At 40.2% G+C, this 21,943-nt stretch overlaps 1 protein-coding gene across 1 annotated transcript; it reads left to right on the plus strand.

The window, feature by feature from the left end:
* The first annotated feature begins 2,047 nt into the window (after positions 1-2,047).
* Positions 2,048-17,416, plus strand: LOC142951863 (alpha-tectorin-like). The gene is made up of 24 exons (XM_076093714.1): positions 2,048-2,090; positions 5,326-5,355; positions 6,116-6,231; positions 6,587-6,865; positions 6,964-7,059; positions 7,178-7,343; positions 7,819-8,219; positions 8,313-8,889; positions 8,974-9,554; positions 9,819-10,371; positions 10,460-11,058; positions 11,226-11,383; positions 11,529-11,929; positions 12,087-12,283; positions 13,139-13,534; positions 13,654-13,937; positions 14,063-14,340; positions 14,498-14,617; positions 15,269-15,453; positions 15,549-15,709; positions 16,224-16,475; positions 16,658-16,817; positions 16,912-17,014; positions 17,114-17,416. Exons 1-24 carry the CDS (start codon positions 2,048-2,050, stop codon positions 17,203-17,205), a joined length of 6,228 nt encoding a protein of 2,075 aa, XP_075949829.1. The 3' UTR covers positions 17,206-17,416.
* Positions 17,417-21,943: the final 4,527 nt, after the last annotated feature.

Below are 21,943 nucleotides of genomic sequence, written 5' to 3' on the forward strand. Positions count from 1 at the left end.
ATTGAGCAACAAGCAAGCATTTAAATTAACCCTCTTTCTGTGTTCCTGAGCGCCATAAACTGTCACGAAACCCTACACACTAGATGCTCAAACAAATAAAGTTAATGATTACCATTTCATTTTTAGTACATCATAAACCTAATGTATAAACATGTGGCACACAGAGCAGAAACTGAAACAAAGACACTCAAACCACACAGAAAGTGTTTTGTCTTTATACAATCATTTAGATCAAGTTTAGTTAGTCAACAGATGTCAATATGATATCAAACAATAAACTTGGTAACAGTCTTATTTAGTATCTTATTTCAACAATGGTATATACCAGCCTTGAATCAATGTCATCCATTTGCTTTACTTAACTTCTAATGTGTTTTATTTTGATGGTATTTAATCTTTATTATTATTATATACCAGTTTGGATCATAAAAAAGTCCTCTTGTTGTCACTGTAGTCTATTCTGTGCTCATTTATGCAAAAAGATACACTTTTTTAAAACTAAATGAAACATATAAACAATGAATTCAATACAAATATGTGGTAGTGGGAAGGAAGTTGGTTTAATGTTTTCAGAACAAACAGATGCATCAATCAGTAAGTTGGAAATGTATCAAAACCCAGAGGAAGAAAGGAGCTAGATTTAATATTTACAACTAGAAATCACAGTAGAAAAGCTATTTCTATTCTATGTGTATGTTTGTTATTGTATTAGCATGGAAACAACCTTTACCTCACTTAACTAGTTCAACCAGGTAAAAGGTGTCATGCCAGAAGAAGTAAGACGTGAAGCATTTAGGGTAACAACCAGGAACTTGGTTGGGAATTAACAATCCTTTGAAAGTGCAGCACGGCGAATAAAAACAAATACACAGCTAATATACACGACAACCATTATAAAGTGTGTGCCTCAGAAAGTGTTCACAAAAGGCTCCTCAAATGGAGCGTATTTTTGACCAAGTTTCTAATAAATAATTTGAGAAGGCATAAAATCCACTATTTTCTCTTGAGAGCACATGGATATGTAGTGAATCTACAGAGCTCCTGAAACCTAGAAACCCTTTTGACATAACACTGATAGGGACATCTCGTTGTTGGGGCACAAGGAGCAGGCTCACCGTAGCCTTCAGATCCTGCAAAGAACACTCTTTTAGTTGATGTGAAATTTGGATTTGGGGAAAGTGGGATTGGTAAATCTGTAGTATTGAGCAATTTCTGACATGCAAGTACTATGACTCATTTTCTGGGAGCTCTGTTTTTGTATCAGTATCTGATTTGCCACTAAATAACAATAAAGTCTCTGAAAAACAAACATCAGCAAATACAGACACTTTAGTACCCGCTGTGCACTATAGGTCACAATTAGCGACAAAACATAGTTTCACCATGAATAATGAATAAACTGGGTTTAACACATATAACACCTCGCTTTTGTTTCCGCGAAACCAATTCTGATAATCTGTGTTATTATAAATGCACAATGGGAGGTTTGGTTCACTAGTTATGAGGAAGCAATTTGATTATATTGATACAACCAGTTAAGCAACAGATTTATGGGTCTGTGCCAACTTTTACTGTATAAAGCCTGTTCCAGTGCTTTATACAGGAGGGGGAGGAGAGGCAAAGGAGCCAAAGAAGCACATGTGAACAGGTAACTAATTGATTTTATTTTTATATAACTCCAGCATTTCTTAACTTTGCAAGATATGTCTTTTTTAATTATTAGTTATTAGCATTTAGTTATTTGTGCCATTTTTTCAGAAACTATTGCACTTGCAGTCAATTCATATTTTAAAAAAGGCTGCACATGTATGACAATTTTATGTAGAATGGACATTTGAATGTATATCGTGATCAATAGGAATTTAAATCTAATTTAATTAAATAATTAAAAACATCTTTTGCTATTATATAATCATATAACACATTTATTGTCCATGACTATGCATCCTTGGTTGGGTAAGCAGTCTCAGTGCTTTCTAGTTGTTTTTTTGGAGGGAATTTAATTAAATACATTTGGTCAGCAGGTTTATATTTGGGGCTTTGGAGAATGGCAAATCTAATCATGTTGCGTGTGCTGCTTTTGGGATTGATAAGTAAGTATCAAATTCAGTCTGTTTCAATTAAATACATTTTTAGTTTTGTTGTATTTATGTAAATTCACTAACTGACTTTTGTTTTTGATGTTAGCAGAGCAGACTGATTGTTATCCAATTATATCTGTGTTTGTTTTCATAGGTACGGTGACTCCTCGCACAACAGGTGAATTGAAGTTTAGATAATCTCTTCGTAATTTGTTCATGCTATTAACATGTCAGTCATAAAGTTGCTGTAGTTATTACTTCAAGAATATACCCATTTCCCCTGGATTGCAGGTAATACCGCTGTTTATGATTGTTATCTATATATATCTGTCTTCTTACCTACTTGCTCTACTTAAAACAAGCTGCACTGGAAGCAGAGCAACTGAAGTAGACAGTAGCTGTGCAATGAGAAAATAAGATAATGGGAAAAATATTTAGAATACATGTAGTGTATTTATGAAAAATTATTAAATTATAAAATAGCTATAACTTTGTGATTCTGTTTAGGCCAGCAGAGAAGGCTTTGCTGGCCCTGACGGCTGACCACTGTATTTGATACATTACAATTCTTAGGCAATACACATGACAAAACTTGGCTGTGCAAGTATATAGATATGTGTGGTGGAGTAAAGAGTCAAGTAGTGTATATTAGACACTAAACCATTTTTAGAAATTACAACCTCATATTATTTACAATCCTGGTTCAGAAGAAGGGGAAGAAGTAGAAGAAGAGGACTTTTCAGTCTTTACAAACCATCAATACACTTCAGATATTTGATTTGACATTTGAGATGTGATCATTATTCATTGACAATTTTTTCTCCCAATTTCAGTTTGGGCACTTCAATGTCAGACATGCACAGATCAGCAGTGTTCAAACGCAACGCTAGTCCCATGTTCCTCAGAGACGATGTGTGTAACAGCTTCCATTCAAGGTGGGCATTTCTTTATACCATGTTCTACTTTTGAGTGAAATAAATGTACTGCAGAGTTATGTGTTCCTTCTCTTAATATTGACGAAGTCAACTTTTTATTTTGTAGCCACTTCACCTGGAACTCCAGCACAGCAAATATTCAAGGCGTGTGCATCATCCTCCCTGTGTCCAGCCACAGGCTCTCAGACATTTTCAGCCAATTTGGGTGTTTCGGGTGCAGTTGCATCTGCTAAGTGCTGCAACACAGATAGTTGCAACACAGAAACTCTACCGTGTAAGTACAGATGTATAAATACCTCATTTAAGATGAAAAAATACGAAATAGACTTTGACATGCTTCAATTTTGTGAAGCTTAAATGTTCTCTCTTCGTCAAACTAATTATGTTCTTTTCTCTTTCAGTCCCTGCTGCTCAGACATATAACACCCTACAGTGTTTCACTTGTAACCCCTCCACCTCTCAATGTACTTCTCAAGTACAATGTAGGGGGGAGGAGAATCGCTGCTTTCAAGCGAGTGGTGAGTCTTAATCATAAATGGTTTCCAAAAAGTATTTTACAACCTTAAAGTATCTCAAACCGACTTCATGTAAGATCTGGAAAATCAACCAGTGGAGGAAAGTAAAGAAGTACATGTCCTGAACTGCAGTTCTATAGTATTTGTAATATTTCTATGATGTGGTACTTAATACTTATAGTCCAGTAAATATCAATGGTAATTATTGTACTTTTTACTGCACTACATTCATACGACAGTTATAGTGACTACTTCAAGAAAAGTCAATACACTTAAGTTTTGATGTTGTAATATTCCCAAAATGTTACATGTCATAATTCAATAGTATTCAAAGTACAGTAATAAACACGTACGAAGTGAAAATACTTTTATTTCTTACATTTTAAGTATATTCTACATTGTGGTATTACTTATTTTAATCAATTAGCAAACTTAAAACAATGAAGGCTGTGTAGTTAAACGATGATTTTTCCTCTACAGTGACAAATGGGTCCAGCACCTCTCCAGCTTTTGGCTGTGCATCTACAAATCTGTGTGCAGCTGCTGCAGGCCTGGGTAGCCTTCCTTTCATGCAAAGCGTTGGAAGCATAAGCAGTGGACCATCCTGTTGTGGGACCAGTTTCTGTAATACTGCCACAACAACTGCAGCCCCAACATCAACAACTGCTCCCCCAACATCAACAACTGCAGCCCCAACAACAACTGCCATAATAACAACAACCGCCACCCCAACATCAACAACTGCAGCCTCAACAACAACTGCCATAATAACAACAACCGCCACCCCAACATCAACAACTGCTCCCCCAACATCAACAACTGCAGCCCCAACAACAACTGCCATAACAACAACAACCGCCACCCCAACAACAACAACTGCTCCCCCAACATCAACAACTGCAGCCCCAACAACAACTGCTCCCCCAACATCAACAACTGCAGCCCCAACAACAACTGCCATAACAACAACAACCGCCACCCCAACATCAACAACTGCAGCCTCAACAACAACTGCCATAATAACAACAACTGCCACCCCAACATCAACAACTTCTCCCCCAACATCAACAACTGCAGCCCCATCAACAACTGCTCCCCCAACATCAACAACTGCAGCCCCAACAACAACTGCTCCCCCAACATCAACAACTGCAGCCCCAACAACAACTGCTCCCCCAACATCAACAACTGCAGCCCCAACAACAACTGCTCCCCCAACATCAACAACTGCAGCCCCAACAACAACTGCTCCCCCAACATCAACAACTGCAGCCCCAACAACAACTGCCATAACAACAACAACCGCCACCCCAATAACAACAACTGCTCCCCCAACATCAACAACTGCCATAACAACAACAACCGCCACCTCAACATCAACAATTGTTGCCTCAACAACAACCCAAGAGGGTAAATTCACATGTCACAATACAGTAGCAGAATAAGCAGTCTCAAGGGGCAGGAAAGGGATAAAGATCATTCAGAACAATGAATACAGAAAAATGGAAAATAAAAATGACTAAATGACAAAATTTGATACAAAATCAATACACATTTAAATAATACACAATTTACATCCTCTGCCAGTGTGGAGTTTGCAGAGGTACCGCACCCAAGGCATTGCTTTGCTTTGCTTTAACTTAGAAGTTAACAAGTTACAAATACCAGACTGATGTATCAATTAATTAAATACATTTTTATTTTTGTTGTATTTACCTAAATTCACTAACTGACTTTTGTTTTTGATGTTAGCAGAGCAGACTGATTTTAATCCAATTATATCTGTGTTTGTTTTCATAGGTACGGTGACTCCTCAGACGACAGGTGAATTGGAGTTTGTATAATCTCTTAGTAATTTGTTCATGCTATTAACATGTCAGTCATACAGTCGCTCTAGTTATTACTTCCAGATTATACCCATTTCCCCTGGATTGCAGCTAATACTGCTGGTTATGATTGTTATATATATGTATCTATATATTTAGAGATACATATATATATAAAATACACAATTTACATCCTATGCCAGTGTGGAGGTTGCAGAGGTACCACACCCAAGGCATTTCTTTGCTTTGTTTTAATTTACAAGTTAACAAGTTATGAATACCAGGTTGAAAGGTGGAGTTTCACCGCCACCCTCTGGTTGCACTTGGTATGTGGTACAAAGATTACTTTGCTGCACCTGCAACTATGCCCAACGGTGATTTTATGGTGTACAAAACAAGATCTTCAGGTGGTGTTACATTGCTTTTTAAATTAGAACTTTTTGACAGTAGTAATTTTGACTGTCCCAGAAAGCAAAGCCAGTGAGCCTTTGAGAGAATGCTGTCTTTTCTAATGTTTTCAATGACATATGTTCTGTTCCTGCTATAACATGCCATAATGGCTGCTGGGAAAAAGGTTTATTTTGGTTGATCAGAATATTAGATTAAAAGAGTCCACAAAAACACAAATAACACAAAAAGCATATTTTGTATCAAACATTGGTATGTATTAGATGTGGTGATCTAGAAATGTACAAAAAAACACTATGGAAGGACATTCCATCTCTTCTTAAAAATGTGATGTCTTTTGTTCTTTCTAGGAACCCTCTACTTAATAACCGGAACAAGAAGCACCAGCACAGATGATGGAAGTTCTCCTAACATTCGCCTGCAACAACCATTTCTGTATTTCGGACGGCCGCATAATCAGATTTATGTATGTAAATATAATATTAGCAAATACAAAATCCATATCTTTTATGTTTTGTGGAGGAATCCAGTTTTCATCCACTGGTTAGTAAATCACAAGAACTGTGTTGTAAATGTGCAACAAATAAATTAATGAAGTTAATGAATAAATTGGAGAAGTAAAACAAACTGCACTATGTTATTAAACTAATACTACTTTATATTTGACTTCAACTGAAACAGGTATTAAAGAAGTACTGCAGTTAGGTTGTTGTCAATATATTGTTATAATAAGGTTATAAAGTACGAGCAATACATATGTTGATTGGTGTAGTAAATGTTACTAATTCTTCGTTAGTAAGAACTGGTTAACTTGTTTCCAGGTGAACCACAACGGACATCTGACCTTTAACTCACCTTGGAGTAGGTACACCCCTCAAAGGTTTCCACTGCATGGATCCAGGGACGTCATTGCTCCACTCTGGGTAGATTTAGACAACAGAGAGAATGGTCAGGTCTACTACAACCAATACACCAGTGGCAGCATCCTCCACCAAGCTACGCAAGACATTAATCGCTACTTCCCAGGATTGAGTTTCAATGCCAACTGGGTCTTTGTTGCAACATGGTATGAGATGGCCTACTATCCCACCACTGGAACAGTAAGTTATCTTGCTCTAAATGAGGAAACACATAGGACGTGTATTTGACCTATGCCAACATATATTTACTATAATAACCACAAGTAATTTTTTTTCAGAAAACAACAGTTCAAGCAGTCTTGATCTCTGGTGGCCAGTACTCATTTGTGCTGATGAATTATGGGATAATAGCCTCAACAACTCCAAATATACAGGTTAGAGGCATTACAATGATATGTGACTTACAATGTAGAAGTGGCCATGACTTACTTAAATCTGAATGCAGATGCACAAAAATAAAACTACTTTAATTTATATGACATGTATTTCCAGGCTGGATATGACACGGTGAGCTCCACTCACCATTTCACCATCCCTGGATCATTCTCTAACAATGCATCAGGCAGTAACTCAAATTTCCGACTGAGCAGCAATGTCAATGTGCCCGGTCGCTGGGCTTTCCGGACGGACCATGGATCAAGAGGCTGTACTTACAATGGTAAGATCAGAACCAGAGGGTGGTCACCATAGGTAGTTCTTTACAGTAATGTGGATATGTGATCACCACTCCATGAAGATATGTATTAAGTGTTTGTTGAACTAAATAAACAATGTATATTTTGCTGCACACAGTGGAGTATAATGTGCATACTGCTATTACATTAGAATATGGTGACATATAATTGAATTGCATTGCAAATTAAGTTTTTTCATTTCATGCCAAAGTAGCTCTCAAAAGGCAAGCGCTGACCACGACAATGTATTGTCTCAAGTAAGGCGGTTGACGACTTTTCTTGCAAGGCATCCTTTTCTTTATCTCCTAATTTTTGTCACTGTTCTACTATTTATTATGAAAACAAATGCAAAATTGTCCACAAAAAATTAAAGTCAAATGTCTAATGTTTTAACAGTGATAGTGTCGACACGTTTCAGTCTATTCCTTGAATTTAACTTTTCCTTTCATTCTTCTCAAGGTGAATTCGTGCAGCTTGGTGACTCATTCTGGAGTGACAGTACCTGTGCACAGAAGTGCACCTGCACCTCAGCAGGCCTGCAGTGTCACAACCAACGCTGCTCCTTTTCCCAAATCTGCCAACCTACTGCCTTTCAGTTCACCTGCCAGACGGTGCGGAGAGGCACCTGCACCATTAGTGGTGATCCACATTACTATACCTTCGATAACAAAGTGTTTCACTTCCAAGGCACCTGCACTTATGTTCTCTCTGAGCAATGTGGTCGTGGGTTGCCCTACTATAGAGTAGAGGGCAAGAACGAGCATCGGGGCAGCACTCGTGTTTCCTGGACACGACTGGTCAAAGTGTTTGTCTATAATGAAACCATTGAGCTTGTCAAGGGACGTCGTGGTGCAGTTAAGGTCGGTATTCAGAAATAAGTCTCCACTTACTGTGATATTTTAATTTTGTTCATATTTTTACAACTATGTCTTTGCTTGTTGGTGTGTTTACAGGTTAATGGCATCTTTGCAGACACTCCATTCTCTCTCAACAATGGCACGGTCGAGGTTTACGAGTCAGGTTTTTCTGTGATCGTCAGTACTGACTTTGGCTTGGAGGTGTTTTATGACACAAATCATTATGTTCGGATCAGGGTGCCCTACACTTACCAGAATGCAACATGTGGCTTGTGTGGAAACTTCAACAATGATCGCAGGGATGACTTTCGAACCCGCCAAGGAGAAGTTGTAAGCTCTGATGTGGATTTTGCCAACAGCTGGCAAGCATCGGGAGACAATGAGCCTGGTTGTGAGGCACAGTGTGGAGGTCTGAGCTGTGCTGCCTGTACTGAGGCTCAGACAGCTTTATACAGCAATACTGCTCATTGTGGTATCCTCCAGAGCACTTCTGGACCTTTTGCTGCTTGCCATCAACAACTTCCCCCACAGACCATTTTGCAAAGCTGTGTGTATGATCTGTGTGTAGGAGAAGGATATCAACCCATTCTGTGTCAAGCCCTAAATGTGTATGCAAGTCGGTGTCAACAGAATGGTGTACAGCTGCCGAGCTGGAGGAGGCAAGGCTTCTGTGGTATGTCTGTCAGTCAAAAACATTATTTCATATAATCCTTGGGCTGTCATGATGTCAAGATACATCTTGTTTTCTTTTGTCTAGAAATCCAATGCCCAGCAAACAGCCACTTTGAGCCGCAAGGCACAGCATGTCCAGCTACCTGTGTCAGCCCCAATTCTACCTTCGACTGCCCTCTTCCTGTCCAGGAGAGCTGCATCTGCAATTCAGGCTACATACTTAGTGCTGGGGTCTGCATCCCTCATGCTGAGTGTGGCTGTAGCTTTGAGGGTCGCTACTACCGCTCTGGAGAAACTGTTATACTAGACAACGACTGTGGGAGACGTTGTAGCTGCAGTTATGGCTCCATGACTTGCCACTCCCATGGTTGTGGTCCACTTGAATCATGCCGTGTGGAGGAGGGAGAAAGAGGATGCAGACCTAACAGCTATGGAACATGCTGGATAAAAGGTCCAGTGTCATATCAAACATTTGATGGATTGACATACCTGTATCCTGGGGCGTGTCGATTGACCCTTGCCAAAGTAATGGGATTGTCTAGTTACCCACATTTTGTGGTGACAGCAGAAAAACTGCCCAGAGGCCAGCAGGGTTTTTCCAGGTTGCTAAAGTTTGAGGCAGAGGGAACACACGTGTCTATTGAGATGGCGAGCAGCAGAGTAGAGGTAAGTGATTGGAACTTTTTTGAAAAGACAGATTCCAATGAGATACATCCAACATTTTAAAAGTTAGGCATCTGAACTCTAATGAAGACAAATTTGACAAAAGGATTGCTGACGTGAAAAAGTTTAGTAATATGAATATTATTACAACTGTTTTAGGTTCTTTAATGATTTAATCGTTTCTTCTGAATATTTAACAGCACATACTTTTGTTTAAATCTTGTGAACTACAAAGTAATTTGAACTACTATTCAAATGGCCCCTTAGGTTGACGGTCAGCGGATAAGACTACCATTCAGCTCGGCGTCCAACCGAATCCAAATCTACCACAGCAGCATTCACAGTATCATCATTCGCACTTCCTTTGGTGTAACTGTGCAGACAGTTTGGCCTCACTTTGTGCGTGTCACTGCACCTGGTATCTACAACGGTTCATTAGGTGGACTCTGTGGTAATTACAATGGCCAGCCACGTGACGACTTCCGCACACCCAACGGCATTCTGGTCACCAGCCCTCAGGACTTTGGGGACAGTTGGCGGGACGGCTCCCTCACTGCACACTGTGTGGAAAGTGTAAATCATGACTCTACAACAAATAACAATTCCCGTGAGTACTGTGGCATTCTTGGCTCACCACATGGGCCGTTTGCCCAATGCTTGGCCATGGAGGACTCCCAGCAGCATGTGAATGCATGTGTGGGGATCCTTAGAGCCTCTAGAGATCCAGCATCAGCACTATGTGAGGTCCTACGAGATTATTCACTAATGTGTCAACAGCAGGGCGTTGCCCTTGGACGCTGGAGGAATGCAACTCACTGTGGTAAGCACTTTGCCCCCTTTTGGTGTAGGTTGTTTTGATATAATGTAAATGACTTTGCTTAATTAATTGATTTTTTCTTCTTCTCTAGAGCAAAACTGCCCCCAAAACAGCCATCATGAATTCTGTGGAAGCTCTTGTCCTTCCACCTGCCCCAGCCTCTCTTTCCCTTTCATCTGTGACACTGTGTGCCAGGATGGGTGCCAGTGTGATGATGGGTTTATCCTTAATGGCAACCAGTGCGTGCGACCTACAGCCTGCGGATGCCATCACCAAGGACGCTATCGGCGAGGAGGAGAGCGATTCTGGGATGGTGAGGAATGTCAGAGCTTGTGTTCCTGTAATGGCACTACTGGGGCAGTCCACTGTATCCCCAACGCCTGTGGTCCCCAGGAGTCCTGCCGTGTGGTGGAGGGTGAGTTTGGCTGCCATCCCAACCCTCATGGCACCTGCTCTGCCTCTGGTGACCCCCACTACCTCACCTTTGATCGCAAGGCCTATGACTTCCAGGGAACCTGCCGCTATGTTTTGGCGACCCTTTGTAATGCCACTCATGGGCTTCACCAATTTTCTGTGGAAGCTAAGAATGAGCCGTGGAGAGGGCAGCCAGTTTCAATCACAGCAGAAGTTTTTGTGAATGTGGGAGGCTATCGAGTGCACATGTCGAGGGAGAGCCGTGGTGTGGTACAGGTGAGTTACACAAATTCTGAACAGTTGGAGATATTCTTTCTCCTGAACTTTCTTCTGTTTTGAGTCTATACTGGGTTTGCGACTATCATTTTTAAAAGCACCAGATAGTTGCAACAAAAATACAAATCTATGATTGTTAATCCAATTTTGTTTGTACATTGTGAAAGGTGAACGGAGTAACTAAGAACTTACCTGTCGTCCTGAATGGAAGTCTTGTCTCAATCTATGCAAGTGGATTTCGCACATATGTCAGTGCTGAGTTTGGCCTGAGGGTCATGTACGATGGATATAGTACAGTGTCTGTCTCTGTACCTCCAAGTTACAGGTAACTGCCATTTCCTGCAGCCCATGTTTGAATGCTTTAGTTTACATTCTGAAAAATATTTTATTACAAATGTTTAAATCATTTAGCTTCAATGTATAAACATATTTTTGACTCTGGGTGTATTTAATTATTGTCATCATTACAGACAAAAAACATGTGGACTTTGTGGAAACTTCAATGGGAATCCAAATGATGACTTCCACACCCCATCTGGAATGATGGTTACCACTCCACAGGAGTTTGGGACAGCCTGGAAAGTGGCAAGCAACTACACCTGCAGTGATGGGTGTGGCTCCTCCTGCCCACAATGCAACAATGAGCAACCTGCTAGAGCCCAATGTGAGGTGATTCAGGCATCTGACGGCCCCTTAAGCTTCTGCCATGAGGAGGTGAACCCAGCGCCATATTTCAGTGACTGCGTGTTTGATGTTTGTGTGTCGGGAAGTCAAGGCCAAGATCTTCTGTGCAGAGCCATTCAGACATACGTCAGTGCCTGTCAGTCTGCAAATGTTCCAATCTACCCTTGGAGACAGAACACCACCTGCAGTAAGTCAACGAGTCAATGTGTTGTTTATCCACCATTTAAACAGCCTAGGAAACAATCAAAGAAGTCTCGACCTACTGCATCTACGTGTAGGCTATGTTAATTGACTGAATACTTTTCAACCATCTGACATGCATCTTTAATTCCTCTCTCATAAAGGACTTGAATGTCCCGCCAACAGCCATTATGAGCTGTGTGGTACCGACTGTGGTCACATCTGTGCCAGCAGCGTTGATGCCATCTGTGAGCAGGTTTGCTCTGAGGGATGTTTCTGTAATGAAGGTTTTCTCAGGAGTGGGACAAGATGTGTCCCCGTGGAAAGCTGTGGCTGTCAATATGACGGATTCTACTATAATGTAAGTCATATAGCTCTAAATGGATAACAAACCAGATTTGTATCACTGTGCCCGAATAATTCATCTGACAGTCTCTGTGATTTCAGTCTTTGCACATAATCATTTTACTTTGGTCAAGCAACTCTCTTATATCACAGATATCAGAATCCTTTTGTCTTCTTTTTTAATCAGCCAGCATCAGTGTGCTCAATAAAAAGCGATCCTCATTTGCCTAAAATTATCAAGTAACAAGATATTTAGAAATACTGTTGACAGAGAACCAAATATTTGCTACTTTACTGTGCTACATATATTGTGTGTCACAACTGTCATTTTGTACCTTGACCAACTGTAGTTGTAGTAGTTTTAGTTTATTTTATTTTTGCATTTTATTAGTATTAGACCTGATACACAGCCCACAAGTTGTATAAATACATGTACATGAACATATTGCATCATTTCACAAAGAAAATGAAAGACAACAGCATTTAAGAAAAAAGTCAGACAAGGAACGCAGACACATATCTCAGTTTTGGATTACTTTATCCTCTATTCTGCTGCGACTATTGAATTTCATGAAACTATGACGCAAAGCTGCAAGTTACAAGACTGAGTGACAACTTGGTATTCAAAAGTGACAAGTGATGTTCCAAGCAATGTAGCTATGTAACTATCGTTTTACAGTAAAAATATAGCAAATCACATGACAACAATTTAAAGGGCCTTTCTGACAGAACGTGACAAGTGTACTACGGCACTCTGAAGCCCATTATTCCCATGACAATTTCCTTATCCTATTCCCCATAGCAGTCTTTTTGTCTTATTATTGTACCACACATTGATTTTTATTGCATCTGTTTTTCTCACATGTTACAGGCTGGTGAATCCTTCTGGACAGAGGGTTGCTCCCAGCGGTGTGAATGCCATGCTCCCAATGACCTGCGCTGTTCTGCTGCATCTTGCACTTCTACACAAGAGTGCACCATCAGAAATGGCCAGCTGGGCTGTTTTGATGAGATGTCTACTTGCACTGTTACGGGCGATCCACACTACATCACCTTTGATAGGGCACTGGCCCATTTCCAGGGCACATGCTCTTACATCATTACTGAGAGTGTGAACCCCGGCATCAATGAAAAACACTTTCAGGTAGTAGCCACCAATAATCACCGTGGCAACAACCGTGTGTCGTTTGTGTCAGCAGTGGATGTATACCTCTCAAATCAACTAGAGAGTGTGCATATCAGGATTGGACCCAACAAAAGAGTAAAGGTAAGCTCTTCATTACTTGCAAGATGAAAAACTTTCTGTATCTCTGTATTGTAAATATAATTACTAACAAGTGCCTCCTCCCTTCTTGTCCGTCTCTCTCTGATCTCTCCTCCTTCCAGGTAAATGGAAGTGAGGTGTCTCTTCCCACCACTGTGGGAACATTAGCTCAGGTAGTAAGACAGGGAAGCTACATCGTGGTCGACGCCATTGACTTGAAAGTTCACTTTGACGGCCGGAGCACTTTACTGGTCAGACTGGCCCAATACCATCAAAATAGAGTCACAGGCATGTGTGGAAACTTCAACAGGGATCGTTCAGATGACAAAGTCTTGCCCAATGGCACTTTGGCACAAAATGACAATCACTTTGGACACAGCTGGAAATCCTCCACAAGCCAACCAGGGTGAGATGTTATGAAAAGAGCTTGCAGGGTTAACAATCCTTCACTACATAAAGAAACAACAATACACATATGACGGAAAAATATGTCAAAGTAAACAAAGTCAGCTCAAATCATCTCTTTTCTAGATGTGGATCCACTGATGGAAGGAGTGATAATGGATTGGATGGATGTCCCTATATGGAAGAATACTCTGAGCTCTGTAGTGTCATCACCAACAGTAGCGGTCCATTCAGTGCATGTCACCTGCACTCTGATCCACAGCCATTTTTCAGTTCCTGTGTCTATGACCTCTGCCTCTACACTCCAGCCAATGGCATGCTGTGTTCTGCAGTCTCCGCCTACGAGAGCACCTGCTCTGTCTTGGGGTTAAACATCACTGAGTGGCGCTCTGCTTTGCTGTGTGGTAAGTTTGCACTGGGCTTATGGACAGCCAAAATAATGAATGAGAGATATAATCCTTAGTTTAACAGAACTTTAGCATTTGTCCTACTTGTGGAAAAAGGTAGTTTTTTACTTGTTTCGTCACTCTTTGTCTCATCCTTTCCCCACAATCTCCATAGCTGAGTCAGACCCCTGCGAACAGCTGGACTGCACAGAGTATGAGTGGTGTGGTGAGAAGCACGGTGTGTACGGCTGCTTCTGTGATGAGCACCACCATCGGCCCAACAATGAGAGCTACGGTGAGGGCAGCTCCATTTAAAACACTGCTTTGTCTTATAGATCCCGGATGTGATATGTGTAAGATTAGTAGTAGAAATTGCTTCATAGTACAATATTATTGTTTGTTAAATATACGCCAACGTAAGACCACAGAACAATAATATCCACTCAGGTGTCGGTTTATCGTCGTTCTTTTGCCATAATATCCAATCTCAGAGCTTAGAATTCTGTTTGTGCACGACTGACGGCATGGAAGCTAAAGATTACGGTCTTGAAAATAAGTGCAATCTGCAACTTAAACCAATTCACTTTTAAATTCTGCGTCAATTTTAAATTAATTCAGCCAATCTGAATGGCACCCCTGAACAAATCTCAGCCAAGGCTCATTGGTATTGCAGTAATGTGAACTGTGCTCAATGCCAAAATGAGAGACGAAACATGATTTCATGGAAACAGCGTTAAAATGATTTAAATGGTCAATATAAACCTATAGGATTGTTACAATATCTATGAGTCACAACTCTGTGGGTTTGTCACTATGAGCAACACCTTTCAAATTACATATATAGTAGTTATTTAATCCAGGAAAATATTGATTAGTGCAGCTCTAACTATGAGATTAGCTACAAACACTACAGAATTTTTTTTAAAGCTCTCTCTCATATACGTAGACTCGTCCATCAGTTGTTCCAGTAGTTCAGGCACCATGTCTGTGTCGCGCTGCCAGCTGTTTGAAGCTGGCTTCCACTCCAGCGCCCTCCACCTCCGAGATGACTCCTGCAATGGGACCCTCCAGGACGGACGACTGGTGTTCCGCTTTAACAATGACGACCATCTGTGTGGGACAGCTCTCAGGGTACAGTCCGTTTCAGACGTTAATGTGCTCCATCAGACATATTACAAGTACAAGCAACTTACTTAAGTTTACCATTTTGTCATTTCAATTTTAAGAGCAATGGAACCCATTTCGTCTATGAGAACACCATTCAGGGCGACGTGGACCCTAATGGAGGGCTAATCAGCCGCCAGAGGAACATTCATTTGCGTTTCTGCTGTGAATACCTTCTGACCCAGGCCCTGTCTATGGATGTGGGCATCAACCCTGTAGAGAGGTAACAATAACAACACCATCTACTTTACATGTTTTATGCTAACTAAATACAATTACCACAATCCTTGTTATAGTGAACATATGTCCATAGTGATACGTCATGACATATGTTTCAATATTTATGTTTTCAATAACAGGACCATATATTTAACAGTGCTACATCTGCACCTCAAACCTTTTTTGAGTACTTATCTTCTGCGACAGTGATGCTCGATGATGACAAAGACTGAAAATAGTTAGTTATAATTTAGCCCTTTGTTGTCATAAATGTTGTGTAATTTCTCCACTACACACATTCTGCACCCAATGCAATCAATAAACTTGCCATTTAAATCAACAATACGAAGAAAAGTTAAAAGAAAAGAAAAGTGAAAAAAGAAACATTCAGAGAAGTCTCTCCCTGTTCTGTTCTGTGAATGTGAATGTGAATGCGTCAACAAGACGTTGTTACCAAGAACAATCCAGTGAATTGGTCCTTCTCAAGTGCAATCAACTTCTTTGTTGTTTTTTTGCAGCATTGTGAGAAAGAAGCTTCCATCAGGCCATGGACAGTATCTTACGAGAATGATCCCCTACCAGGACGCTGGCTTCCGCTACCCCCTGGCCAGTGGCAGCAACATAGAAATGGAAGTTGACCAGAGGCTATATGTGGAGATTCGGACAGAAGGAGTCGATGCAAGGCAGATCTCCACCATTGTGGACTCTTGTTGGGCCACGCCAGTCAACCTAGCCAGCTACCCTGTCCGCTGGGATCTCATACATGAAGAGTAAACAAGCTATTGCAACTGCATGTAGTTTAGCATTCTGATCACTGGTTCTTGATTACCCAGAAAATGATTTACTCTAGAAGGGCCTCTCTTCACTCGCTTCACCCTTCCTCACTTTCACAACTTAACCCTGTTTATTTTATAGTCCAGCTGGTAACATTGTAACTTCTATCTCCCTCCAGGTGTCCTAACCCAGCAGATGGTACAGTAGAGCTGGTTGCGAACGGCATCTCCACTGTGGCCCGATTCTCCTTCAAGATGTTCACCTTTAACAACTTTTCATCCATCTACCTGCACTGCCAGGTCCACCTGTGTCTTAAGAGACACAACAACTGCGCTGCTGTAAGTGCTACTGTGTTTGTGTGCGTTCGTAATGAGTTTGGATAGATTATTAAAAGGTGCGTTAACAGAAGCCTCTAATGTTGTTTTCCTGCAGCACTGCTACCCAGGCCACCACAACCGAGTTGCAAGGGACGTATCCCAGCATGCCATGACGGGCATCTCACTAGGACCACTTACCATGCCGCTCAATAGGAAAGGTAAAACCCTCTTATCTCCTCATGACTTTTGCTCTTTTGATAATACTAATCTTGATGCATACATTTTATGTACTCTAAACTTTAATTCTTCTCTTACAGCCAGAATGGGGAACCCGAGCAGTGCCTCAGGCCAGTTGGCCTCACTGGTGACCCTGCTAGTCAGTTTGCTGACAGCCAAAACTCTGGTGTAGGGCGTTCAAAGATGATCCATATTCTAAAATCACTCAACATACATTTGCTTTTAGATTGTGTTTCTATTCGAGAGGCCTTTTCCTTGTGTTGTGTTCTGTTTTTGTGGTCTGCTGAAAATTGAAGTAATTTTGCTTTATAACCGTAAATGTGCAGCATACTGAAGCTGAAATCACTTGCCTTTTGTTGTTTTCACTATATAAGATGTTTATCGAGTGTATCCTTAGGGTCTTTGTTGGGGTTCTAATCATTAGATTTCTATCACATAAGAAGTAACCAACCATGTATAATGAAGGTTGAAAATATAAATAAAGTTTCTCAATGCATGTAGTATGGATCTCATTTTCTATTGTCCTTAGTAGAAGGTTGTGTGGTTGCTGCAAGCTGCCAGCATCACTTAATAATTGAATCAACAATGACCAGGTTATGGCTTAATACCTGCAAAGTCACATCACAAGGAAGGTATTATAAATGATCACATAAATAAACAAAGAAATCTGATATTAACAGGACCTATCTCTGTAATTTATTTTCTCCAACAAAAATATACAAAATAATTGTTCTATTGTGCAGCTCAAGGTGGTGTCACATTGGCATTTTTGGAGGAAATTAGTTTGTAAACGATCTCTTTCCTCTCTCTCTGCCTTTACTTTTGGTATTATTTCTAGATTAATTTCCCTGTAAGATCACGTTCTCTAGGGTCAGATTTAAATTAAAGTATCAGATATCACTGATGCAGTGCAAAGTCAGAAGTGACGTGAATCAATGAACACATCAATTGCTCATCAGTTGAAATGGCTGATTTTAATCATCCTGTAACCTGGTTTTAGTGACATCTGATACTTTCATTTAATCTGACCCTAGAGAACCTGACCCAAAAGGGAATCGAAATCTGCAATAATACCTAAATATTACCAAAAAATTATAGAAAGAGAGGGAGAAAGATTGTTCACAAACAAATTTCTTCCAAGAATAAAAATGCTAGGAAACTCAGTGTATCAATGAAGCAAGAGTGTTGCAGTAAATAAAATATAATTCCCATAATTTACTACTGTTACGACCACATTAAACATCTTACAAAGAACTTCTTTAGCTGATTGTAAAAAGTTAAACTAGTGTAATTATCATCATAAGAAACAGAGAAACAAAAAGACCATAAAAGTGACAAAACAGTAAAAACATTAAAACAAAAGAATGCAACAGACGTGACACAATACAAAATAGGCTACTTTTTCGACGATTTTAAGATGCAGAGTGTATCAATGATACCTGAGAGGATCCCAGTATAGTATGATAGTTTTGGATTACAAAAAGTCACACACACAAAGCATGGTAAACGAGACGGGTCCTTGTTTAAAGATCGCAGACCTCTAATGCACTTAGGACATTCTGACATTATGACCCTGATGAATGCCACAAGCCAAAACGCGTTGGTCTAAACTCAAAAGTTAAACTACAAGTATTGCTGGAGTTTTGACCTCCTCAGAATTTTCCCAGAAGCGGCGATCCGAGCAGATAAAACACATAAATTATACAGATGAATATATACAAATTAAACCACAACATATCAATCAGTCAGCAGTAGCTTAATCCCCGTGCACAGATTTAATGATTAGAGTGATTCGATTTTAATAATGATCAGTTATTCTTCTCTGTTGTGTTGCACTAAACACTAAACTGGAATAAGATACATCTTTTCAATAGGAACCGTGATGATGTTGCAGGCTTGAAAATGTTATAGATGTTACTGAATATTTGTTAATTTGTCCGATACATTCCTCCTGATAAGTGTTCCTCACTCAGAGGTCTTGTCCTTAAAGTTGTGGGAGTTTTGCTTTCCAACATTAGAGGGCAGTATGAGCTCAAATACACACTTGGCTCTTTTTTGATGAAGCTCTTGTCTGCTTCTCACCTTTTTGTATTTAGTATAATGTGTATCTGTTGTAACCAATCAATATTGTATTAGTGACAATCCTTGATAACCAAGATTAAGATGATTAATTAAGTCATTTAGTTGAGAAATATTAATCTATTATATAATTTTTTTAATCTTTATTCTTTATGAATAAAGTTTGAACTTTCTCCATGTTTCAATATTTATTTAAAGTTAGGAGTTATGTCTTGAACCATCTAGAAATACTAGTAAGTAGGTAAGAAAACTCCACAATGCTATCACAACAAGTTCTTTACAGGACACGTAAACGTAACAATAATCACAATCCAAACCGTTAATACAAGATGGTTCTCATTGGACATGTAAGAAGCTGTCAGTGTTACAAGAGGTCAGGTTTCTCTCTTTTGTGCTGAACCTCCTTTGTCAGGCTGAGTGTGGAGGCCGGCAGAGCTCATGTCTCCTGTGTCTTCTCTTTGCGGCTTAAATTCATCATTGTCAGTCAACGTGTCCTCTGCAGTATGGGATGAGATTTACAGTAGACATAACAACACTTACCACACACCCACAACATGTAATTTGTCATTGGTGTTGCTGTATGTTACAGTAAAGACTTCAAAGAGGGGCAATATGTCCAACACCACATGGCCCAATACACAGGCTCTCCAGTCCACTACTGTCGATTAAGGTACATTTTGTCGAGATTACTTTACAGATCATGTGGCACATCTGTTGACACATCACCCTCTTTATACTGGAGTTGTTTGGTCACTCCGTGTTTCTCATGTAGTAGCTCAGCTTCTCTGAGTGCACCATTGGGAGGTTAATCCTGTGGCTTATGTGGCATTTGCAGGCTTTCAAAGTCAATGTGTGAACATGAATGCGAGAGCCAAACGGAGACTCGCTCACAGGAAATAATGCATAGTTCACAATGGAACCGATATCTGCAAGTCATTATTTAGCAGGGATCCTTTGTTGAGAGAAAATCTAATGTCATGCCCAGGCTTTGCAGGAAACCATGTGCCTGAGCTCCACGTGCAGTAAATGGACATGGCAGGTTAGTGTAAAAGTTTATTACGCATATCCAAATGAAGGAAATTATCCTTACTTAAAAGTTGTACATGTATGGAAAATAACTTGATCGAAAATGTTGATAATGCCATCAAAGAAAAATGCAATAAAAAGCCCTGGGCAGTACTACTTTGATGTGTACGAGACTGCAAGTAAAGGCAAGATGTGCAGAGATCTGTCCATACATTTAATGAGCTGTCAGGGGAAATAAGGAAGATGCTCCACATGTTGACACTAAATCACAGACTTGTTAGCTTGTGGACTAGTTGATTATTAAAACCATTTGTGAACACTGTAAAAGGTCAACTGCGAATAGTTTAATTTGATTGAAGTTAATGTGCAAAACATTGATGCTTGTATATATTTCTATATTATTGTAAAAAGTTTAGTAAGCCTACAATCTTTCTCCAGCTTTACAATACTGCAGTATTCTCCCAGTTAACGTTATTTTATATATTTATGACATATATAACTATGTGTCTACAGCTACACTAGCGGCTCTGTTAAACTGTAGTCTAAGCTTAATGCTAAAGTCAGCCATGCTAACAGGCGTATTGTTGTCCATTTCCACCATCCTAGTATTACGTCTTAGCATGTTAATGTTTAGCACTGAACAGTAAAGTACAGCTGAGGCTGAGGGGAACGTAACTAGTTTTGCATATATTTGAAAAAAATAAAACATTTGCCCTGATGATGGCTCCATGTAAAAAGTTTAGAAATCACCTACGTTCTTACAGATCATCCTGAGGGGAACATGAATTTGTGTACCAGATTTCATGACAATCCATCTATCTTATAACGGTTATTGAGACATTTCACTCAAAATCCAAAATGTCTAGTGCCACTACGAGGCCTCCCTAAAGCCACACCGCTAACATGGCCAGCAGTTTTCAGCTCCATTCACCCGTCCTTTTCTTTAACTCAAATTGAATTAACTAAATGCAGTTCCTGAAGCTTTTGTCCCACCTTTTTGAACCCACCCACACATGTCAAACTTAACAACATCCATATGTGGCGAGTCATACTTTATCTTTCACTTGTAAACTGTTGTCATTCAGTCACTTCATCGTGCCCTCCTTGATGTAGAGAGCTACTGGGTGAACGGCATCGACATTAGATGGCTTGATGAGAATTTAGCTAAATAGATCACTAATGGTTCATTAAATGTTTACAAGTGGATGTTCTCAGAGTTTTCCTTAGCTTAATCTGATTTCCTGGCTAAGATTGTCTTTGCAGTTTCCAACTCGGAGCCATCAAACCATTTTGAATACTCATCGCTCCACTTCAGACCTGAGCTCAGGAAGGTCGTGAGGAGAGAGACAGAATAAAGAGGAAGCTGGTGAGAGAGGAGGTGGTGGATGGGGAAGAGAGGGAAATATGAGTGATAGCTTGTTGACTTTTACTAGATGCTGAGGGCTCAGTGGGCTTAACTGGATTCGCTCAAAAGGTCCCCTGTGTGGTGTGTTGGAGGGGTCAGGAACAGTCCCATCTGACGTTTGACCTCTCCTTTTCCCCTCACGTCAGCACCACTGACCACTATGCAGCTCAAAGCGTAATTACGTCTGAACTTGAGTTAATTTATTCCAGATTCCAGCGCCTGGCTTTTTTAATGCAAAAATGATTTATATACAATAGGTTTTAACGAGTAGACGTTCTACTTTGTGGTTAGCAAATGGCACATTGACCATTGATTGGTTCCCACCAAGAATTCCCCCAACATCCCAACTGCACTTTGACTGCCAGTTTGAAAGAGATGTTCAGGGTCTGGTTGTGAGGAT

The sequence above is a fragment of the Anarhichas minor genome, unplaced genomic scaffold (genome assembly GCF_050575085.1).
Source record: "Anarhichas minor isolate MPS153535 unplaced genomic scaffold, ASM5057508v1 ptg000017l, whole genome shotgun sequence".
Classification (NCBI taxonomy): domain Eukaryota; kingdom Metazoa; phylum Chordata; class Actinopteri; order Perciformes; family Anarhichadidae; genus Anarhichas; species Anarhichas minor.